Raw genomic sequence first — 22690 nt, 5'->3', positions numbered from 1 at the left:
CCATGCGGTCAAGACAGCGCTTGTTAGGATCTAGGGATAACAAGCAGACCCAAACCCGCGGGGTCCACCCGAACCCGAGTCAACGGGTGAAAACCTGAGTTGACTGGGTTTGGGTTCGGATGCCACCCGATATTTTGGGTGCGGGTTTGGGTAGTGTGAAACCCGCACCCGAAATCACACTCGCTTACATATATATATATATATATATATATATATATATATATATATATATATATATATATATATTGTGGAAATTTGTAGGAAAATTGTATTTTATGTATTTTGCTGCGGGTTTGGATGAAAAAACCCGAACTCAACGAGTGTGGGCGTGAGTGTTATTTTGCCACCCGAACACCCTTTGGGTTTGGTTCGGGTTCGGGTGCCGATTTCGGGTGCGAGTTTGGGTATTGCAAAACCCGCACACGACCCGACCCGTTGCCATCCCTATAAGGATCCGGCACCTGGTTTCCTCTGAGGGGGGTGAAGGCTCTGGCACGCGGCATGTCCTCAGTGTAACTCGACACCTCTCCCCATCCAATAATGTCAGAGAAGTGTTGTTGTATCCAACCCTAAAAAAAACACGGGGGTCAAACATACTATCACAAATATATAATAAACTTTGAGAAAAAGTAGAAGGACATAAGATTGTTACTACTAAGAGGGTACAATTGAAACGGGTGTAGCAAGTACATCAACTAAAACGACAGTTCCATCTGTCACCTGTGATACTACACGCATTCGTTCATGTCGCGCGAATGCATGCTGTGTAGTCCTGTCATGTATAATGCGATATGGATGGTTAACCATAATATCTGCATTGTGATTTAATAACATCGAGTTAGTTACTAGGTAATTAATACAAGAAAAAAAGAAAAAAATCAGAACTTTCCGTAGATGTATCTACGGAAGTACCTTACATTTCAAAAAATGGGTATCTTCCGTAGGTGCATCTACAGAATGACCCAACGTTCCATTCTTTCGTAGATGCATCTACGGAAGTTTCTGAAACCTCCAAAACGCAACAATGGCGTCTGGTCACCGTTGCAGAGGGTTAAAAATTCCCAATTTTAATGGATTGATCGTCCATTTTACTCATGAAACATTACCTACATTATCTCTAAACCATATTTCTTACACTACTCAATCATTTCTAAACCTAAATATCGAATTCAATCTCTATTACAGAAACTCTAAAATAACTCAAAAATGTCGAAAAATTATCGATTAAATGGAGTTTGGAACTTGTTGGAATGTGTTGGTAGTTGATGTTGACGTTATCAGCCGAACTCGAGAGGAAGAAAACAACTTCGGTGGAAGTTTGATTTTTGAGGTTGAGAGAGTTTGATAGTTTGAAAATGAGAAAGTGAAGAATGGGGGAGAGGAAAAGTCTGACGCGTATATAACATCAAATGCTTCCGTATACGGAAGCTTCCGTAAGTACATCTACGAAACAAAACCACGTTAAACAAAAAAAGGGTGCTTTCAGAGGTACATTTACGAAAATAGGAGGACATTTTAAACAACTCGGATGGTGTGTGAGATATCCGAGGGATATAATAAGAGTTTCTCCTTAAAAAAAAAAAAACAAACCAATTAAATTAATTCATTATTTTTTTTCTTCAATTAAATAAAATGTAGGAAGCCCAATTGGCTTTATTTTGAAGAGCCCAATATCATTATCTAACAAATACAAAACATTTTTATTTAACAAGTAAAACCCTAAAACCTCAAATCAAGAAGGGTCCTGCCTTCTTCTCTTTCACGACACAACAACACAAACCGCACACACTCTCCTGGCTGCAATGTTGGAAATCAAAACCGCCAAGACAAGAAGAGGCAAAAGGGAGCTCGAGAAACGCGCTCCCAAACTCGTAAGCATCACCACTTTCTCTTTTGAATCCGTTTGATTCTTTTCCATTGATTTGTTTTTTGAGTTTGGTGTGTTTGATTACAGATTGAATCTGGGAAGAAAACGCTGGTGCTTCATGGCACAAAAACCAGCGCCGTTTTGAACGCTGTGTTGACTCAGATTTATCACCTCAAGAAAGAAAGTGCAGTCAAGTATAGCCGTAAGAATGAGAATATTAATCCCTTTGAAGCTGGTGGTGAAACCTCTTTGGAGTTTTTCTCCCTCAAAACAGATTGCAGTATCTTTCTGGTAATTTCTCAATTTATGGTTGTTAGTGTCTTCGTTTATTTTTCTACTGAATTTTGTTTCGTTTGTTTTCAACTCCATATTGTTAAGTCATTAAAGTTGTTGTTAGAATTGATTTGGGGCCTTTTTGGATTGTGTTATTTGTGATTTATTTACTGACATAAACATAAGCACTTCTGAAATGGTTCAGTAGAGCTTTAGCAAATAACTTCTAACATATCTATATACTCTTTTCAGTTTATTTTCATAAGCTCTGTTTGTAATATATTAGTAGGTTCAATATTATAGGACTAAAATGTCTACATTTAAAAAATTATGTAGGATAATAAGTTTTTATTCGACCATAATATATTATTTAACATGAAAATGATAAGAGGATAAAATATTTTAAAGTAAATAAATAAACATATGTGATTAAACTAACACTTCTTGTATTCAATGACATAATATTTTCCAACATCAAATCTAGGTGAAAATTGGATTTATTATGAATAGGGTTTATAGCTTGTATGAAAATATTTGAACTTCATTCTATCTTGTTGGTAAAGAAATGGGTTATATATGTAAGCAATTGTATAACTACAATTTAATTAAGTTGTTTATCCAAGCTGAGCTTTTATTTTAAATTATCTTCTTTCATTTGTAAGTGAATAACATATGTTTATACGCATTTCAGAGCCAATCTCTTTAACCAAAGTTAAAAATTGGGTTGCATTTGGAAGATAATTATATTTAGTTATTATGGTAGATCAAGGGTAGTTTCATTTGTAGTTAGATTGTGCTACTATTGCTCGAAAGTTGTTATGTTATGCAAGGTCCCTTTTTTTCAATTATTAAAAATGTGTGACAACAGTTTATGATCTACCCCTCCTTTCCTCTTTAAATTAACCGCGTTCTTTATTTCATGCTTAACAGTGGTTTATGCTGTGTGTGTATATTGCAGTATGGATCTCACTCAAAGAAGCGACCTAATAACCTTGTTATCGGGAGAACATATGATCACCATGTCTATGATCTAGTGGAAGTCGGGATTGAAAATTTTAATGGCATGGAGTCATTTACTTACGATAAAAAATTAGCTCCAAAGGAAGGGACAAAGCCTTTTATGGTTTTCATTGGAGAAGGATTTGAGACTATGGTAAACCTCAAACACTTGAAGGAAGTTTTAGTTGATCTTTTCCGTGGAGAGGTGCGTCTTTGTCTTTGCTTTTCTTTCCATTTCACATTCTTTTGTTGGTAGGTTGAATATCTTAAAAGAAGTGATGGACATGATTCATGCAGGTTGTGGAGAATTTAAACCTTGCCGGAGTGGACCGTGCGTATATATGTACTGCTCTGTCTCCAACTAAGGTGTTTTTCACACACTGTGCATTGCGGTTGAAGAAATCAGGTTCAGTTGTCCCAAGAATGGAATTGGTAGAAGTTGGCCCCTCCATGGATATGGTTATTCGCCGGACTCGTCCTCCTAATGAAAGTGTGAGGAAGGAAGCCATGAGAGCGTCAAGGGACAAGCCGAAGAAAAAGGTTGACTAATTTTATAAATCTTTTGTATTTTTTAGTTAATGTAAACTGTAAAGTAAAGTTCCGTGTCTAAATTGTGTACTTTCTCTTTTGCTCATAGGAGAAGAATGTTAAAAAGGATCCGATGGATGGAAAGATTGGAAATGTTTATATTCCAGATCAGAAGGTAAGAGTGACTATTTTATTCTTTGCATCTACTTCTTGAGTTAGTTCACTCTCTGAGTATTGATTGTGATGATGATAACAATTTGTGATTGTTTAGATTGGAGAAATGGCTTTGCCCAATAAGTCTAAAGGAGTGAAGAGGGAGCGCCGAGAAGCCAAGCGGAAAAGTGGGAGTGATGAACATGCATCCAAAAAGAAGAAGGAAGATTCTTAGAATATTATAAATTAGACTTGTTGTCTTTTGATTACGAAGTGATCTGCGATAGAATCAAATTATATTAAAATTGCATGTTGTTTAGGTGACATGAATGTTCTTCATTTCACCTATAGAGGGAGGTTGCAATTTATTTGTAAGCATATTATTTTTCTTAAAATTTTGCCAGATTGAGATGTCTTGTTAAATTACTTGTATGTTCAGATGGACACAGTTTCTGATCAGAGTTAGATCCTAACATTTTATAGCTTGCACTGACTATTTCCTGTTGATTTTCTGTAATATTTGGAATGAGCCATATTAGAAGATTTGGCTGTGTTTGCAAAATTCACAATTGAATTTGAAACATGTTTTTGTGCAAATAACAAAATATCAATCGTTTTTTCTTGATTGCAAATTTTCTTGAAGTAGTTCACTTTGAAATGCTTTAGTTTTTAAGACATTGTTGAACATAATTTCAAATCTGTTCAATTTTGCTTGCAACATGCACCTTTAAAAATTTGTCTCAAGAACTGACATTTCACTTATTGTGACATGTAAATGAAAAAGTTCCTGTTCATATAACATTACAGAAAATTGTTTATGCTGGTCTATAATTGGGCAATCAACGGTAAAAGGTAACACTTCCAACTTTCCTTCAATAGAAAATTAAGAAACAAAAGGAAAAAAAGGGTTGTATAGATACTGTTCCATCCTAAGCATTTTGTGTTTGATGCAGACATTGGTTCTGCAATTATCCAACCTTTAAGGCTGTTTTAGAAATGTGTCTGCTGAGATTGTAGTAGCTGTTTGTGCTAGGAGGGTTAGGCGGTAGTGAGAATTGGGTTATCAGCATTTGTCATTTTCTGCTGTTCTATGTTTTAGTTCACAGTAGCTTTAGATGGTGCAGGTTGTGAGCTATTGCAGAAATGGTTCTGATTATCTTTCTCACTGCGTTCTGCATAGGTTTTCTCGTTGTGTAGATGCTATTATTTGATCAGTCCCTACACCTTTGTTTTGCTTACTATTGAATTTGGTTGATTGTTGTGCTAGTCATTCTCTTGGGTTGGAAGAGTTCTGCATTTTTTGTTTTTCCTGTTTGCAGTGCTTTTGCCTCGGCTTGGTAACCATTTTTCTTCTTTGATCTGAAACCAGTCTAATTTACTTGCATGTACCTATAACTTATGTCTCAGGAACGTTGATATTTGTTATATTTATGTTTCTATGAAAGAATTCAACAAGTGTTATAGTGATAAACGATATTTCTGCTTATGTACCAAACAGAAAATTGCATCTATGTTGGTCCCTAATTTTGACAGTCTGATCTCAAATTATTAATCATGTAAATTATTGAAAGTTGATATAGTAAAATATATAATGTAAACTGACTGATCTCAAATCAATACGTGGAGCGCGAGAATTTATTAATGTAGGGAATCTGGACAAGGAAACTACCCAATGTATGATTTTAATTAACTTATGTTGCTTCAAGTATAAGAACCCGGACAAGGAAGAAAATCTGTTGCATGAGATTATATCAAATGTTCACATACAACCGAATTCATGACAGTAGATTCTGGAGAAAATATATGACTATTCGGTAAAAACTAGATATTCATTACTAATTGAATATGCTCACAGTGAGAATCACCGTAGGACAAAACAAAGGCTCTGAAACTGTTGTAAAAATCAAAGGCCCCATTGAAGAACTGAATGCTGGGTTGGAAAATTCAACTATGCCTAATAAGACAAAGGCTCTGAAACTGTTGTAAAAATCAAAGGCCCCATTGAAGAACTGAATGCTGGGTTGGAAAATTCAACTATGCCTAATAAGACGTGAGTATAGTTACTTGACGGGGAGTAACATTACAGAACAACATTGTAAAATGCGCATTTTGCTGCTGCCCAGAATCGCGCGTGTTCATGTATTTTTCCAATGTAGATTCGCAAAGGAAGTTTGGAAAAATATGTTCAAGTAGATGAAGGTTAAAGGGACATCAATTGAAAAAGGTGTAAGTCACTATATACAGCTTAATAACATTTTCAAAGACTAAACAAGAAGAGGCAAAAGGATTATTTTAGCTTGCCACGACTTGAAGCATGTGGAAAATGAAAAATGAAATAATATTCAAAGGAGGAAATGAAGACATTCAAAAGGTAATCTCGTGGTGTTGGTTCAGTTGCAAAGTGGATCAAAGGCCATGTTTTAATGCAGAAAATTGGTGGAAAAATCATAATTAGGAATTAAGAATTAAGAAAATGATGATGTTCACAAATGGATACAGTTTCTGATCAGAACAATTTTAGTCAAAACACTTTTTTACAAAGTTGTTCATGAGAATACTATTATTTCTTTTTTCAAAAAGCTTCATCCATCAGGTGACTTGAATGGAAGTTGCCAATAATTAACTTACAGGATTATAATTTACAAGAAAAGCATATCAAAAGAATAACAGATTTGAATAAACAAAGAATGAAAGCTTAAGAATATTGTTTATAAATCAAAGTTATTCAATCATATGACCCCCCTAGTAACTATAACTGCTGATACGCAACAAATGCATAGCAGCTTCAGTGTAAAATCACATTGAAACTGCAATTTTTTGTCTAATAATCTTTCGGCTTACCAGCTTGACTATCTATCTCATCAAAAGAAGATTCATCAACTGGCCACTTATCAATACCTAAACTTCCAAAACCAATATCCCACACATCTGTCTCTGACATGTCACTTGTAATAACTCCAAACTCAGGTACTCCATAATTCAAAGGATTTCCCCACATCTCATTCCCACAGCTTGAACCAACATTCATGTTTGGACCCCACATGTCTTCTTGCTTGATAACACTTTCTGTCCCTAGAAGTTGAAACTCTTGAAACACTTCAAAATTCTCAGTTATAGCTTCTTCATTTGGACTAATAACATTTTTCCCTTTGAACAATTGTTCATCAAGTCCAAAGCTAGATGATCCTTCACCAATAATGATTTCTGAATTAGGTGACAAAATATCATGCATTGCAGCATATTCTTCTAAAGAAATATTCTCAATTTGAGAAGTAAAATCATCTTCACCTGCACTCAATTCTTTAGCTAAATCATGTGAAAGATAGAGCGGAGAGTGTTCGATGGAAACTGGACTTAGTTCTTTACTTTCACAATTTGCTTGGTACCTCACTATCTTCCCATCTTTGAGACTCTCTTCTTCATTTTGGTGTTGCTTAACAAACTTCCTTCTGACTCTTGGAGATTCTATATCTTTTTGTTCCTTCTTCTGCTTAAGCCGCGCTAAAAAGTCCGGATTTTGAAATAACTTGGCTAAGAAGGAAACCATTTGTTTCTGCCTTTGTTCAGCAGATTGAAGCCTTTGATTCACATTTCCTGCTTGATGAGCTGTTGCTCGCTGTTGTTTCTGCAAATCAACCATTTCTTGCATTAAGACACTCCTCTCCTTCTTCAATCTTTCTATCTCAACCTCGGCTCCAAATTTCCCTGCTATTAAAGATATAGTTACTTACTAGTTCGTTAGACACTATTCAATAGTCAGGGCCGCACATGGCCCAAAACTTGACACGGTTAAATTGTGTCTTAATAGGTCTTAGGGTCTTAAAAAACCATGACAAAGTAGGATTTGCCACATATAAACAATGACAAAAGTCTTGAATTGATTAGTAATACCTGCATCAGAAGAAGATCCAACATAGTTACCAACTTGTTGAGATTGAGACGACCGGCGCCTTTGAATGTTCTTCAGTAAATGCTTCTTCCCTTTTTGGAAACCTTCATTGAAAAACTCCCATTTGTCAGTGTCGATCTTTCGGAATCCCTGAACACAAACACCAAGTTATCTCTGAATGAATGAAGCAGAAATACAAGTAACATATAGCAAACTAAGAAAAAACAAGATATTTACTTTAACTATTATTATTACACCAAAACTTAAGCCACTAGCTATCAGCAGATACAATACAAAATAGCTCTATTGGAGAATGCAACATCTGTGAATCCAAAACAAAACAAAAAAAACAAGCTTATGATAAACTGTATCAACATACAAAACAACAAAAAACAACATTAATATATGTATCAGCATTCAAAACAAAACACACCATTGAAACACAGAATACACTACCTTTTGAAAGATGAAAATCCCTTGAAAGGGAGAGCAACAATGTCTCCAATGTTGCTAATTCCAGCAGTAGAACTCTCTGAATGCTATAAACTACACAATGTAATTAATCAGAAGAAAACAAACATATCTCAAATCTGTGCTTATAGGACACCAGAGATTGCACCTCAACACCAAAATATGCAAATTTTACATACAATACATTCAGCAAAAGAATCATTTACATTTCCATTGGATACATCAAAATTGTTCAATCAAAATATACAAAAAAGAATCAACAAACACAAAAGGGAGAGGGAAATAGTTAGTTAGTTAGTTAGTTACAAATAGTAATTAGTAATTACAAATGAAAAAAAGAAGAAAAAGAAAAATAGTTAGTTACATTTAGGAGTGAGTGACAAAGCAATACAATACAATACAAACAATACCCACATAAGTATTAAGCTGACGAACAAAACTGGAGAAATTGTTGTGTTTGAAATGTCTAGGCAAAATGATTCTAGCAAACTCCAAAGGGTCCCACACAACGAAGCTAGAACCACTAGAACTCCATGATATAATCGGATTCAAACAAGGTTCATCCACTAAATCGAATGTTTTTGACAGAAACGGAGGAACAGTGTTGTTCATCAGCAAACACTCCATAGGCACAGGCACTGATGCATCAAACTTGGGAGAGTTTTTCTCATCATTTGGATTCATGTTAACTTCTGAATAACAGAAAAAAAACGGTTTATTTGTCTGGTGAGGGTTGTGAAGAAAGTGGAGTGGTGGTGATGAATATTAAAAGGGTGAAAGGGCGGTGGAAGGTGGTGAGTGTGACAGTAGTAGTTTGATGGCGGTGGAAGAGAACTGGGGCCATGGTGAGAAGATGCAAGTTGCAAAGTGAAAATTGAAATATCATATGAGAAACGCCGACAATACGTTGTTTCGTTGTTTATTGGTTCTGTCGTTGTCACGTGTGTGATGGTGGGCTTAGATATTTTTGTGAGACAGATACTGTTACTGTGTAATGTGTTGGGATTGGTTGGATTTTATTGTTGGTTTTTTGGATTGAAATTTGAGTGAGAGTGACAGTGGCAATGATAGGGACGTATCTGTGCTGTCTTTTTGTGGTATGTGGTCAAAGTGACTAATCAAATACTTAGAGGTTAAGTAAAATCAGTTACATTACTTAATCAAGAAATATTATAGGATCAAATATTTTTTATTAGAAAAATAGGGATGATACAAAATAAATTAGAGGCTAAGTAAAACCGGCTACCCTACTAATATGAACATTGGTCTTGTATAATGAACTTCACTAATGAACATGAATTAATGAATGAAATTAGTAGTATCTAGGATATGTTCTAATTCACAACCAAAATAAAAAGTGTTTTTTTATCTAGAAAGTTAGTTGCAACTATTTTTTTTTTTCGGTTGGCTTGTTTATTCTTTAATTTGGAATTTAGATTGGTGGCCTAGAATGGAATGGTATAGTAATTAATGAGATTCTATCGTTTGAATTTATAAATGATGGATGGAATGAAATATGATGGAATCCATTTCATCTCATTCCATCCAATTCTCCATTTGTTGTTCCATCCAATTTGTGGTGTATGTGATGGAATGAAAATTTTTAAATAAAATAATCAAACAATGAAGTGAGATTTTTATTCCGTTCCGCTCCGCTTCATTCTGCTCCGTTATGTTCCATTCTGTTCCGCTCCGTTATATTCCATCAATCCAAACATAGTCTAAAATTCATTTTAGTGACGCATTCTAAAATCATTAGACCATGGTGATGGAAAACTTGCTCAGAATGGAAGAAGATGGGAGTATTGTTGAGAATGGTGTCATTGTCGTCAACATGGATGCAACCACTAATTAATACAAAACTTGTTTATGAAAGTAAGCTCAAAGATTTCAAGTTGTTTCCCCGCATAGGATTGAAGCAGATGATCTTTCAAGTTGTTTTATGGTCATTGGGACTCCTTCATATGTTACCTTCCTCTTTTATAGAGTCGTGTAATGGTTAATGATCAATACATAGGAATGATCGACCATTGGAAAAGGCTTCTCGTTTTGGGTGAGCTAGCAACGATAATGATCATCCCGTCGAATGATTGGGGATACTGTCGGATCTAGCATGGTCGATCACAATCCGCCTAAACAGGTACAACGATTAAGCATACATTTGTCGTTATTCTAATTGTTCGTTCCACGAACGACTTCTACAAATCTATACTTTCATGCTGATGAGTGGTGAGGTTGACATTCATCTGTAGGTGTTGGTCTCTTATGTCGGCCTAGACTATGCGTTTGTATTTTGCACCCCGACCATCTTTAGGCGTGCTAATTTACCAGGATATCTGTTGTCGCAGAGGTCATGGTTTTGAAGATGTTATATCGAGGATCTCGCCGATCTTTTTATGGTATCGGGGTCTAAGACTTCGTTTCACGTTCTCGTCGATCTCTTTTGGCTTCATCGACGCCAAAAATTTGAAGAGTTGTAGGGTCAAAAGATATGAAGGAGCTGTTAACAAAGGTTATTGATCGTACCTGATCAGAAGAATCGTCGTTGGCTCCTCGGAACTGGGTCTTCGAGGAGTGAGGAGGGGGTGTACCTGCAAGGTACTCCGATGCCAAAGTAAGGAAACGAGCAAGGGAGTGCAAGTACAAGCTAAGAGTAAGAAAGAAGTGAATACCTGACCCTCTAGTGAAAGAGGGTATTTATAGCCCCCAGCGCTGGGCCATGATCTCGCTATTGGGTTCGACTTCCAAGCCCAACTAGGAGACTGCCAGGTTTCCTGAGCGGAAATATCGGAGGAGCATGAGTGCCCTCTGTCCTGGTTAACCGCTCCGAAGTTTAAGGGAGACGCGGTCTTTTAGGGGCCACGTGGACTCCACATTATTCGGGGGGTTGGATATGAAGGAGCCTTACGAGGGGCAAGGTCCTCGGCGAGGACGATGCTCGCGTGGAGCTGGGTCCTCGGCTCGGAGAGGATGTTACCGGTGGACCTCCTTGCCGGGCGCTTGGTGGCCCGAGGAGCGTTACGCCGAGGATGGCGGAGATGAGCACCCCAAGTCCAGTTGGAGAGCGCAAAGTGGTTTTGGGCCTCTGAGGCTAAGTGGGCCGAAGCTGCGTTGGGCCTAATCTTGGCCTAGTCCAGAACAGGAGCCCCCCAAGTTGGAGTCTTCTGGTCAAGAAGCTGCGACTTTGATGATGCTCGGCCATGTTGATCATGCTCGGCCTTGGTGGGATGACTCCCCGTCGAAGGGTTGTGCTCGGATGGAGCGGTTCGTGGGTTGAAACGAAAAGTCGCACGTGTATAGCACGCGCTGACGTGGCATAGGCAATGATTGCCTAGGGTCTAGATGGCGGCGCTTGTCAGGGGGCGCGACGCTTCGCCTTCCGAGCTTTTTCCCTATAAAAAGGGGTGAGTCCTCTCATTTAGGCGCTTTTTCCTCTCTGTTTGCGTGCTCGGCTTCGGATAAGCGATCCCTGGAAGCAGTTGATCGTTCCATCGTTCGTAGAAATCACCGTCGTTTGCCGAAAAGCTCATTCCAGCCATCATTTTCCATGTCTTCAGGTATGCTTGCAAATCTTTTCGAAGTTTTTATGTCTTTTTCGTATGGTTTCGAGAGCTTGCGACTGCGCACGTTTGCTGTTCTCGCCGTCTTAGTCGGCTGTGCTCCATGCACAGTCGTCACTTTCTCCTCGGGTTATTCAAGCGATGCCCGGGGGTCAGTTTCTGAACTAGGCGACGTTTCCGGTTAGGTGTTCGTGAGTTCTTAGGTTCGACTGCCGTAATCACGTCCCTTTTTGCTAAGTTATGGCGCGAGTCCTCGGCTGACAGAAGGGTTTGTCCTCGATGAGGGGTTTAGCCGGGGGCCCCGCTGCTCCTGCTCTACCCTTTCGCTTGTGTTGCGGTGGAAGGGTGGATTTGATGAACCGTCGAATTCATTTTTTCCTTCTGCATGCAGGTGAATCTGATTCGAGTGCTAGTTCGGGGTCCAGTTCGGAATCTGGCTCGTGGGCTAGTGGCTCGAAGGACACAACGGCGAGCAACTCTGATGTCGAAGTTGTTGAGATTCAAAACACGCCCGCCACAGCCGAGGAGGACCATGAGGATTCCCCCGGTTCGGATGCCGAGGGAGGGGTTTCTCCGATGCCGCTCTTTAGTTATGAATGCACGGTCGACCTAGACTGGGTGGCCGACGAACCTATGTCGGTTGTTTCCCGATACACCGAATCCTTAAACGGAGCTTGTAGGGAGATCGAGGTTCGGGGAGATGGTGATGAGTTGAACTACCAAGTAGGCTGCCCGTCTCGAGACGAGCGCGTATGTTCTCGTTTTGACGGGGACAGTTTTGCTATGTATGAATATGTGTTCAAGGAGCTTGGTTTTCGTCTGCCCTTCTCAGGCTTCCAGACTTCTTTGTTGGCGTTTCTTGCCCTGGCCCCATCTCAACTGCTCCCGAACGCCTTCGCTTTTATGCGGGCATTTGAGATTGTCTGCGACTACTTGGGTATCGGTGCCACGACTGCTTTGTTCGGCCGCTGCTTCCGTGTCCAAAGACAGACGGCGGACGGGCGTTATAGCTGGGTCTCCTTTAGAAATGCCAACAGAAAACTTTTCGGGATGTATACCGACTCGGTGAAGGGTTTTAAAGATCGGTATTTCCTCGTACGTCCGCACAACCCGACAGCTTATTCTGCTTTGTCTGATGTCGTGGAGGTGCGGGATGAGGCCGACAACTTGGAGAGGGATGAAGACGGGCAGGTAGTGAAGGAGTTCTGCACAGCGTTCCCGTTCTTTTGGTGGAAAGGCCACTTCTCGTCTCCCCCTAAAAATTATGCTTGGGAAGACGGAGAGCTGGACGAGCAAGATACGACGTCGTATTCGGTTCTCTGCAAGTATGTAGACGGTTTCACCATGTCTCAGTGGGTGACGAGGAAAGGGGATCCCATCTTGGACGAGAATGGTGTGTCGAAGGTAGAGCCGCGGGCCATCAATACTAAGGCCCTGTTATCTTGTCAGACTCCCGAGGAGACCCGTGCGCTGTTAGGTCGTATTTGGGCTATTTATTTTTTTTTGTCTCTTCTGTTTGGTGTTTTCGCTAACCTGTTTGCTTTCCTTTTTCAGATGTTATGCCGGAGAAGGATGACAAGCTCTTGAAGATGCTAGCTCAAGATGCGAGGAAGCTTCGGGAGAAAAAGGCCCGGGCGGCGGGTGCCGGTGACAACGCAGGTTCGGCTGGTTCGTCCCGGGTAACCTTGGATGGTGAAAGGACTCCAAAAAGGTTTCGTCTTGCCGAGGGGGCTCGTGAAGAGACGTCGAGCCTTGGACCCGACCACGCTTTGGTGCTGCCTCCTTGCTTCAAAGATGGGGGTTACTTTGAGAAGTTTCCTCTGGCAACCTCTCCGGATGAAGCCCGTCGGGTAGAGAAGATGGGATCCCCCGCCCTCCTCAAGCAGCTAGCGAGTGATGGTGCTGTCGTGATGAGGGTTTTTGGGATGGCCCAAGTGTTGGCTAGGGGCGGCCCGGTTTCTGCCGAGGCTCTGAAGAAGGCGGAGTCGGCCAGGAAGCATGCCGAGGACGAGGCGAAAACCTTGAAGTCCGACCGTGAGAAGTTGAAGAAGAAGATTGATGGGGTGCTGAAGCAGAAGGACGAGGGGATTGCGGCGGAGAAAAAGAAGCTTGCTGATCTTCAACTGGAATGGGCACCCTCGGCTGACGAGTTCCCGGATGTGGCTGCTCTGAAGTCCAGAGCTGAGTTTGTCGAGAAGATTGACGGGCTGAAGATGAGCCTTGCCGAGATGGCCGAAGCTGGGTTCAACTGTGCAGTTCGGCAGTTGAAGCTTTTGAATCCTGGTTTGAAGGAGGACAACATCGGGCTCTCTTCGAAGATCGTGGACGGGGTGTTGGTGCCCGAATCTCCCGACGGTGAAGAATAGTCAGTTTTTTACTTTGGGCCTGCATGCCTGTCTTTGTCGGCCTGCGCGCCATTTTTTGTATGTTGGGCTATGCCCGGATAATTTTTGGGGCATGCGTGCTCATCAATTTGTTGTAATATTTGGATATCGCCGGCCAATTTGGTCGGCAGCTAATGCTTTAATATTTCGCGTTTATGCTTTGATCATCCCAGTGTGTGTTTTAGAATTTTTATTGTTGCATGTTTTGGGTCTGGGTTATATTTATTCCGAGGAGGTATTCCAACACTTAGGAATATTTGCTTTTGGACTGTGCTCGGCCGAGGTTGACTGCCCGGGTGTGTGGTGTACGATCCGGGTGCGCAGAGCAGGTGTGCGCCATGAGCGGGCACGAGACCGCGGTCGGGGCCGAGTGCTCGCGGTGTGAATGGTCCCATCGCGAGCTGGGGTTCTGCCGTGCAGGTACTGCCACAGTGGGTCTAGGTGTAGAATCCGCCGTGTAGCCGGTTCTATCCCTTTTGACAGGGAGCTCCGACTGTCGCTGTCGTGGAGTGCTCGCGTTCGTACCATGATGCGAGTCCATGCCCGGTTTCCTCTCGTGTTCGGGACGAGCGGCCGGGGAGTGTTAGGTTGTGTTTAACTGTAATAGCGTCTGAGTTTTTCAGCATTCCAGGGTCGAGCAAGTTCTTCACCGAGAAGGTTCTCGAGGTAATAGGCGTCATTCTCGGTTTTATCGTAAACACGGTATGGGCCTTCCCAGTTTGGGGCGAGTTTGCCCTCGCGCGAGTCTTTCATGTTTCTGCGGAGCACTAGGGTGCCGACTTAGAATTCGCGTTTGATGACTTTGGCGTTATGGCGCAGAGCTATCTGTTGTTTTAATTTTGCTTCTCAGAGGGAAGATCCTGCTCGGATCTCTTCGACCATATCGAGCTCTTCCCTCATAGCCTCATCGTTGAGCTCTTCCTCGAGAGGCGACTCGGTCCGTCGAGAAGGTTCTCGGATTTCCACGGGGATTACGCCTTCGGTGCCGTAGGTTAACCTGAATGGGGTTTCGCCTATGCTTGAATGGGGCGTCGTCCTATATGCCCAAAGCACACTGTGTAATTCCTCGACCCAAACTTTCTTAGCTTTGCCGAGTCTCCTTTTTAATCCTCGGAGGATGACCCAGTTGGCTGCTCTGGCTTGCCCGTTTGTTTGGGGGTGTTCGACCGAGGTGAAGTGTTGCTTCATGCCGAGCTTGGCTACAAACTCTTGGAATTTCTTATCTGTGAATTGGGTGCCATTGTCGGTTATTATCGCCTGTGGGACTCCGAACCGATCGAGTATGTTCCGTTTATAAAAACAGAGCACGTTTTGGGACGTGATTTTGGCGAGCGCTTCGGCTTCTATCCATTTAGTGAAGTAATCTACTGCGACCACCAGATATTTGTTTTGATATGACCCGACTGGGAATGGTCCGAGGAGGCCCATTCCCCAGGTTGAGAAGGGCCAGGGTGATGAGAGAGACTTAAGCTCGTTTGGGGGAGCTAAGTGCATGTCGACATGACGCTGACATTTATCGCACTTCTGGACGTGCTCCTTGGCGTCTTGTTGCATGGTCGGCCAGTAATACCCTGCCCTGAGGGCCTTTCTCGCCAGTGATCGGCCGCCGAGGTGTTGGCCGCTGATCCCCTCGTGAAGCTCTTGTAGTATCTCGAGTGCTTGCGAGGCGTCGACGCATTTGAGGAGGGGAATGGAGAAACCTCGCCGGTATAATTTGTTCTCGACGATAGTGTACGAGCAGGCTCGTCTTATGATTGCCGAAGCTTCCTTCGCGTCGGTCGGAAGTTCGTCCTTCGTGACGAAGTTGTATACCGGGGTCATCCAGCAGTGGTCGTCGCCTATGGCGAGTACTGGTAGGGGTTATGCGTCCTTGTTTATGCTTGGCCCTGACAGGATTTCTTGGATCACCGACTTGTTTCCGCCTTTGTTTCTCGTGCTCGCGAGTTTGGACAAGACGTCGGCTCGCGAGTTGTGTTCTCGGGGAATATGCTCGACTTCTGCCTTTGTGAATTTTTTCATCTTATCTTTGACAAGCGTCAGGTACTCGAAGAGCACGTCGTTTTTGGCTTGATAATCGCCGCTGATTTGGGACGCGACGAGTTGGGAGTCGGTGTAGATCTTGACTTCCCGTGCACCCACATTTTCGGCGAGTCGCAAGCCCGCTAAGAAGGCTTCGTATTCAGCCTGGTTGTTCGATGTGGTGAAAGATAAAACTAAGGACACTTCGATAATGAGCCCTTCGTCGTTTTCTAGGATAATGCCGGCCCCGCTTCCCGAGCTACTTGAGGCGCCATCTACGTAGATGGTCCACTTGTTCTCAGGGGGGCCGGGGAGTTAGTGATTGAGGTCATCTCGGCTATGAAATCTGCCAGTGCCTGAGGTTTCAGTGCCTTCCTGCTCTCGTATTGTACGTCAAATTCGGATAGCTCGATGGACCACTTTAGCATTCTTTCGGCCATGTCTGGTCGGCTGAGGAGTTGCTTGATCGGCTGATCTGTACGAACGACGATGGTATGGGCGAGGAAATAGTACCTCAGCCTTCTGGCTGCTATTATCAGGGCCAGCGCGACTTTCTCTATTTGTTGGTATCGCACCTCGGGTCCTTGCAGGGCTTTGCTGGTGAAGTATACGGGTTTTTGCCCGTCTTCAGTCTCTCGGATCAAGGCCGCACTGACCGCCTCGTTTGAGACAGCTAGGTAGAGATATAAGGTCTCGTTGTTTCCAGGTCGGGAGAAAACGGGTGGTTTTGAGAGTACTTTCTTAAGGTGGGATAGTGCTCGCTCGCATTCCTCGGACCACTCAAAGGTCGCTTCCTTTCGCAGTAACTTGAAGAATGGGAGAGCGTGCTGGGCGGGTTTTGCGACGAAACGGGATAGTGCCGTGAGCATCCCGTTTAGGACTTGGATGGATTTTTTGTTGTTAGGAGTGGGGAGTTCCGAGAATGCTCGGCATTTATCTGGGTTGGCTTCTATTCCTCTTTTGGTTAAGTAGAATCCGAGGAATTTGCCTACGTGGATACCAAAGGTGCATTTCTCTGGGTTGAAGCGCATCTTGCAGGATCTGGCCTGCTCGAACACTCGCTCGAGATGCATGGTGTGGTCGGAGTCCTCCCGAGATTTGACGATCATGTCGTCCATGTATACCTCGAGGGTGTCGCCGATCTCTCCTCGGAATACCTTGTTCATCATCCGTTGGTATGTGGCTCCGGCGTTTTTGAGTCCGAAGGGCGTTACGTTGTAGTAATAATTGCCCGACTCGGTCATGAACGCCGTGGATTGCTTGTTGCACCATGCCATGGGGATTTGATTATAACCTGAATAAGCATCCATAAAAGACAGTAATTTATAGTCGGCCGAGTTGTCGACCAGCCTATCAATGTTAGGCAATGGATAAGCATCTTTGGGACATGCCTGGTTAACATCAGTATAATCAACACACATTCTCCATTTTCCATTAGATTTTTTGACTAGTACAACGTTTGAGAGCCAAGTTGAATACTTGGCCTCGGAAATAAAATTCGCTTCTAAGAGGTCTTTTACAGCTTTCTCGGCAGCCTCCGCTTTCTCGGGAGACTGCCAACGCCTACGTTGAACTACTGCCTTTGCGGCTGGATCAATGGAGAGATGGTGGCAGGCGACCTCAGGGTCGAGTCCGGGCATTTCAGCTGCGCTCCACGCGAACAGGTCGGCGTTGGCTCGGAGGCAGGCCATGAGCTGCTTCCTCGGTAGGTCCGGGATATCCTTGCCAATCTTCACCGCTTTGTCAGGGTTGTTGCCCAGCGGGACGAGCTCGAAGTCCCCGTCTGGGATAGGTCGGACGGGGTGAGCTGTCTTTGGTCGCGTCTCTTCGCCATTATTTAGTTCTTCTTCTGTGAAGCGGGCGTCGAGATCGACTGAGCTGACGTTGGTCGGTTGATGCTGATCTTCTCGAGGATGCTTGTCTTCGGCCCTTGGTTTCTTGTTGGAGCTGGGTGGAGGGGCTATTAATTGCAACCCTTTCACCGAAGCATCAAAGATCCTTCTGGCGGCTTCGATGTCGGCGTTGATGGTGGCTACTCGTCCTCTTTTCGTGTAGAACTTCATTTTCAAATGCATGGTTGAGGGGACGGCAGTGAGTTCATCAAGAGTGGGGTGTCCGATGATGCAGTTGTAGAGGGTCTTGCAGTCGATCACCAAGAATCTCGTCTTGACTTGTCTGGAAGCTTCTCCTTCCCCGAAAGTGACAATCAGTTTGACGTAACCCCAAGGTTTAGTGCTCGCTCCGTTGAAGCCCTGGAGGTCGGAGTCCACGTAAGGAGTGAGATGTGAGTCATCCAGCTGAAGGGTCTGGAAGAGGTGGGAATACATGATGTCGACCGAGCTCCCCTCGTCGACCAGGATCCGTCGGACGTCGAAGTTCGCCATCCTCGCTCGGAGGAGCAGGGGAATTGTGGCGTTCGGAGCTCCTCCAGGAAGTTCCTCCAAATAGAAGGTGATCGGATCCGACTTCCCTTTGAATTTTTGTATGGTAGGGCCGAGATCCGAGTTGGCGTTGATCAGTTCATCAAACTTTCTCTTTACTGAGCTGATGGTGAGAGAACCGGGGTCCCCGCCATTGGATATGACCATCGCGGTCGGGAACCCTTCCCATGTGCTGAAGGCGGTCGTTACTCCGACTGAAGGAATGAAGTCTTCTGGTCGGGTGACGGACAGAGCTACTTGCAGTGGTCTACTGTCCGGTGAGTTACCCTCGTCAGAGATCCGTTGGGCTTCTCTCCGGGAAGTTTCTCCCTTCTTCGTGTATTTCGAAAGGCGACCTTCTTTAATCAGAGTCTCGATGGCATCTTTGAGATGTATGCATTCGTCGGTCAGATGCCTGTGGCTTTTATGATACTTGCAGTACTTGGATTTATCGGTCCCTGGTCTGGTGGGGTTTGACTTCGGGGGCCTGATGCTAGAGTTCTTGAATTCGGTGCTTTTGCACTCGGCCAGGATTTTCTCGCGTGAGGCATTCAGGGGAGTATAGTCGCTGAATCGACCGGCTGGTCCTCGGCGTTCTTTGGCGCCGTGGGGCCTGTTGTCCCTTCTTTTCTCATGCCCTCGGTGCGAGCCCGGGTTGTCGTGGTTTGAGCTGCGGGCAGCATCATTGCTCCTTGAAGCTTTTATCGCCGCTGCTTCACCTTCTTCGAAAGCGATGAAGGCTTGGGCTTTGTGGAGGAGGGCGTTCATGGTGTGCACCTTCTCGATTTTTATAGCCTTCTTGAAGTCGCTTCCGGGGAGGAGTCCTCGCTCTAGGAGGTATCTCTTCATATAGTCGGTTGTCTGTACTTGGACGGCCTCTTTGTTGAACCTGTCGAGGTAGTCTCAGAGAGGTTCGTCGGTTCCTTGGACTACAGCCTCGAGGTTCGCCTCTGACTTCGGTTGCCGATGGGAGGCCGTGAAATTGCTCAAAAAGAGTTCTTTGAGCTCGGTCCAGGAGTGGATGGAGTTGGGGGGAAGATTCTTGTACCATGTCATTGCTCCTTTTTTGAGTGTGGTCGTAAAGATGCGGCATTTGATTGAGCCTCGGACGACGTGATAATCCATGACGGCTTCGATGCTTCGAATATGGTCGTCAGGGTCGGTTGTTCCGTCGTACAAGTCCAAGGTTGGTGGTTTTTCCATCCCTCGTGGGAGACGAGCTCTTCGGATGCTTTCGGACAAGGGGCTACGGAAGTCCTCCTCGTCACTCGGTCCCGGAGAGGTCGAGTGTCTGCCTCGCCGGGATTTCACTTATGTTTTGCCCGGATTTTTGCGGTTGTCCTGGGGAGGGGAACGCTCGCGGATTTTCAACACAGCTTTTGAGAGGCCTTGGGGATCTGGCTCAGGGGAGAGGCTCCCAGGCTCTGTGGTCTCAGGTCTCTGATTCTTCCTGCTCTTTCGTACTGGAGATCGGGAATATGATCTCTAACGACGATACCTCTTAGGCGGGGGGCGCAAAGAGGATGGGGAACGCCGACGATACCTCCTCGGTGGTGAGCGCTAGGAAGAGTAGGAGCGCGAGGAAGAGTAGGAGCGTGATCGGTAGTGTCTCCGCGAGGGGGAACGATATCGTCGCTTCCTCTCTAGCTCGTGAATGCGGTAGCCTTGAAGCCGGAGGAGACGGTTGGTCTTCTGTAGTTCTTTGAGCAAAAGGACAGTGGTGGAGTCGGCTTCCTCGGGGATGTCGTCTTGTTCTTGGTCGTCTTCGTGGTGAACTCTTCGCCTCTCGGAGGTATGGGTGAACGAAGAAGAAAACTGCCCGTCTCTGGCGTCAGTTTCGTTCAGGTTCTGAGCCTACTCGGGTCCATTCTCGGGTTGAGGCTGCTCGTTCCCACCGTTTTGAGCCTGTTCGACATTCTGAAGTTGCTGTCTTCTGTTGAGTTGCGAGGTCTCATGCCTCTGTCCCCTTTGCCCGTCAGCGGTATGCTGCTGCCCTTCCCGCCGATGCCGATTCGTCCCCTCGGGGGTGGAACCCTCGATGAGCTGTTGCAGCTGGAAGGGATCAGGGTTTGGGACGTTGGTGTTGTTGTTGTTGCCAGCCATGACGATCGTGAATGGATTAGCTTTGATCTTTGTTTGTTAAAGAAGGGGGAGCAAGATTCCCACAGACGACGCCACTGATCGTACCTGATCAGAAGAATCGTCGCTGGCTGCTCGGAACTGGGTCTTCGAGGAGTGAGGAGGGGGTGTACCTACAAGGTACTCCGATGCCAAAGTAAGGAAACGGGCAAGGGAGTGCAAGTACAAGCTAAGAGTAAGAAATAAGTGAATACCTGACCCTCTAGTGAAAGAGGGTATTTATAGCCCCCAGCGCTGGGCCATGATCTCGCTATTGGGTTGGACTTCCAAGCCCAACTAGGAGACTGCCAGGTTTCCTGAGCGGAAATATCGGAGGAGCGTGAGTGCCCTCTGTCCTGGTTAACCGCTCCGAAGTTTAAGGGAGACGCGGTCTTTTAGGGGCCACGTGGACTCCGCATTATTCGGGGGGTTGGATATGAAGGAGCCTTACGAGGGGCAAGGTCCTCGGCTCGGAGAGGATGTTACCGATGGACCTCCTTGCCGGGCGCTTGGTGGCCCGAGGAGCGTTACGCCGAGGATGGCGGAGATGAGCACCCCAAGTCTAGTTGGAGAGCGCAGAGTGGTTTTGGGCCTCTGAGGCTAAGTGGGCCGAAGCTGCGTTGGGCCTAATCTTGGCCCAGTCCAGAACAGTTATCCTCGCTTATCTCGTTGCTCTGTTCCGGAAAACTGACTTTCGCATCAGACAAGATCTGATCATGGAAATTTGCGAGAATCTAAAGTCGATTTCCACATATTGCGCCACTATTCTGGATAGGAACCAAAATTATGCTTGAATTGCGATGTTGCAAGTCTCTGTATAGTGGAACACAAAGGTGAACCTACAAGATTAGCACTTTAACGTCCAAATCATTGAAAGAGTCAAAAAATAAAATAGAGTGAAATATAAAAAAATGTGTACCGTAAATCTTTACGCATCTAGAAGTACTTATACCCCTAAATCGAATCATCATTAAACTTGTTTTTAGAGTGGTAAGCAGATTTCCCTTTATTGGATCTTTGACCGACACATGGCATAATCAAATTGAATGTATTAATTTTAATAAAATGGTCTACCCTAACAACTTTTGAAGAAACTTTCTTGAATAAATCACGTAGAGAAAAATGCTAATCACATATCATTTCTAGCATTTAATTATGACAATTCTTCCCTATTCTCTTTTATGTAGCCAATTGCATTTTTTTATCATTAATTAATTATTACTGAAATATTTTTTTAATTCATATTTTTCTTCTCTCTATCACTCATTATCACCACTAACACATTTCTCTATGTCTTCATTGTTTTAAGGTGAATTCTTTTGATGTTAGATAGTTGATTATAATATTATCAATCCTATCATGATATTAAAATTGTGAATGATTGTACACAAATATTTGTAAATATTTGTGGCTGGTCCTTAAATTTTTGTGCTTGTTATTGATAGTTGATAGTAATGCTATCGATCTTACTGTGGAATGACATTAAAATTAAAAATAAATATATGCAAATTTGCAAATGGTCTTTATTTTACTGTTTTAAATCATGTATAACATTGGTTACTGCTTTTATTCTACTTTAATTTCTATTTGTAATCAACTTTTTATTTGTCTTATTTAATTTTTTGATAGGTAATCGATGACAACAAAAACTTCTATAAATTTATTAATAGGCAAAATTTAGGTACAATTTTTTAAGTGTAATTTTTATTATTTTTAATGAAAATATGACAAATATGTTTAAATATTATTTTTTTTAAACAAACTTAAATATTATTTTTTTTAAACAAACTTAAATATTATTTAATGAGTGAAAATAGGAGAAATTTGCATATGTGTGAGAGAAAATGATACATTTATTATATTTTCATTAAAAAATAGTAAGAACTAAAGAATTGTCTAAATTTTGTCCTTTAATAATTTTTTTTATTAAAATTTTATGATTTACTATTTTCTATTTTATTTATCTTTATCAATTTCTTGACATCTATAAATGAATTAAATATTAGATA

The 22690-nt window shown here is 43.2% G+C and overlaps 2 protein-coding genes across 4 annotated transcripts; one reads left to right on the top strand and one right to left on the bottom strand.

Annotated features, from left to right (window-relative positions):
- Nucleotides 1–1713: 1713 nt before the first annotated feature.
- LOC131601702 (ribosome production factor 2 homolog) lies at nucleotides 1714–4337 on the top strand. Its single transcript, XM_058873568.1, has 6 exons — nucleotides 1714–1871; nucleotides 1955–2158; nucleotides 3099–3344; nucleotides 3437–3679; nucleotides 3777–3842; nucleotides 3939–4337. Exons 1-6 carry the CDS (start codon nucleotides 1803–1805, stop codon nucleotides 4053–4055), a joined length of 945 nt encoding a protein of 314 aa, XP_058729551.1. The 5' UTR covers nucleotides 1714–1802; the 3' UTR covers nucleotides 4056–4337.
- Nucleotides 4338–6475: 2138 nt separating this feature from the next.
- On the bottom strand, nucleotides 6476–9134 carry LOC131601701 (heat stress transcription factor A-3). Of its 3 annotated transcripts, XM_058873567.1 has the most exons (4): nucleotides 8595–9134; nucleotides 7712–7859; nucleotides 7109–7528; nucleotides 6476–7006 (listed from the first exon to the last, which is right to left on the bottom strand). In XM_058873567.1, the coding sequence occupies exons 1-4, from the start codon at nucleotides 8862–8864 to the stop codon at nucleotides 6642–6644; spliced, it is 1203 nt and encodes a 400-aa protein (XP_058729550.1). In that variant the 5' UTR covers nucleotides 8865–9134; the 3' UTR covers nucleotides 6476–6641. The 3 variants fall into 3 exon arrangements, with proteins under 3 accessions (XP_058729550.1, XP_058729548.1, XP_058729549.1); XM_058873565.1 differs by having other exon boundaries at nucleotides 6476–7528; nucleotides 8595–9132; XM_058873566.1 differs by having other exon boundaries at nucleotides 6476–7525; nucleotides 8595–9129.
- Nucleotides 9135–22690: the final 13556 nt, after the last annotated feature.

The sequence above is a fragment of the Vicia villosa genome, linkage group LG5 (assembly GCF_029867415.1).
Source record: "Vicia villosa cultivar HV-30 ecotype Madison, WI linkage group LG5, Vvil1.0, whole genome shotgun sequence".
Lineage (NCBI taxonomy): Eukaryota > Viridiplantae > Streptophyta > Magnoliopsida > Fabales > Fabaceae > Vicia > Vicia villosa.
Note: the sequence above shows the minus strand (reverse complement) of the source record. Positions and strands in the feature narration are given on the sequence as shown.

Excerpts from the sequence above, each read along its gene's own strand:
- LOC131601701 (XM_058873565.1), bottom strand. The coding sequence starts at position 8,864 with ATGAATCCAAATGATGAGAAAAACTCTCCCAAGTTTGATGCATCAGTG. Across the intron at positions 7,860-8,594 it reads TTCGTCAGCTTAATACTTAT|GGATTCCGAAAGATCGACAC; the intron begins GTGGGTATTGTT and ends GTTTGTGTTCAG. Across the intron at positions 7,529-7,711 it reads TGGATCTTCTTCTGATGCAG|CAGGGAAATTTGGAGCCGAG; the intron begins GTATTACTAATC and ends TATCTTTAATAG.
- LOC131601702 (XM_058873568.1), top strand. The coding sequence starts at position 1,803 with ATGTTGGAAATCAAAACCGCCAAGACAAGAAGAGGCAAAAGGGAGCTC. Across the intron at positions 2,159-3,098 it reads CAGATTGCAGTATCTTTCTG|TATGGATCTCACTCAAAGAA; the intron begins GTAATTTCTCAA and ends TGTATATTGCAG. Across the intron at positions 3,843-3,938 it reads TTTATATTCCAGATCAGAAG|ATTGGAGAAATGGCTTTGCC; the intron begins GTAAGAGTGACT and ends GTGATTGTTTAG.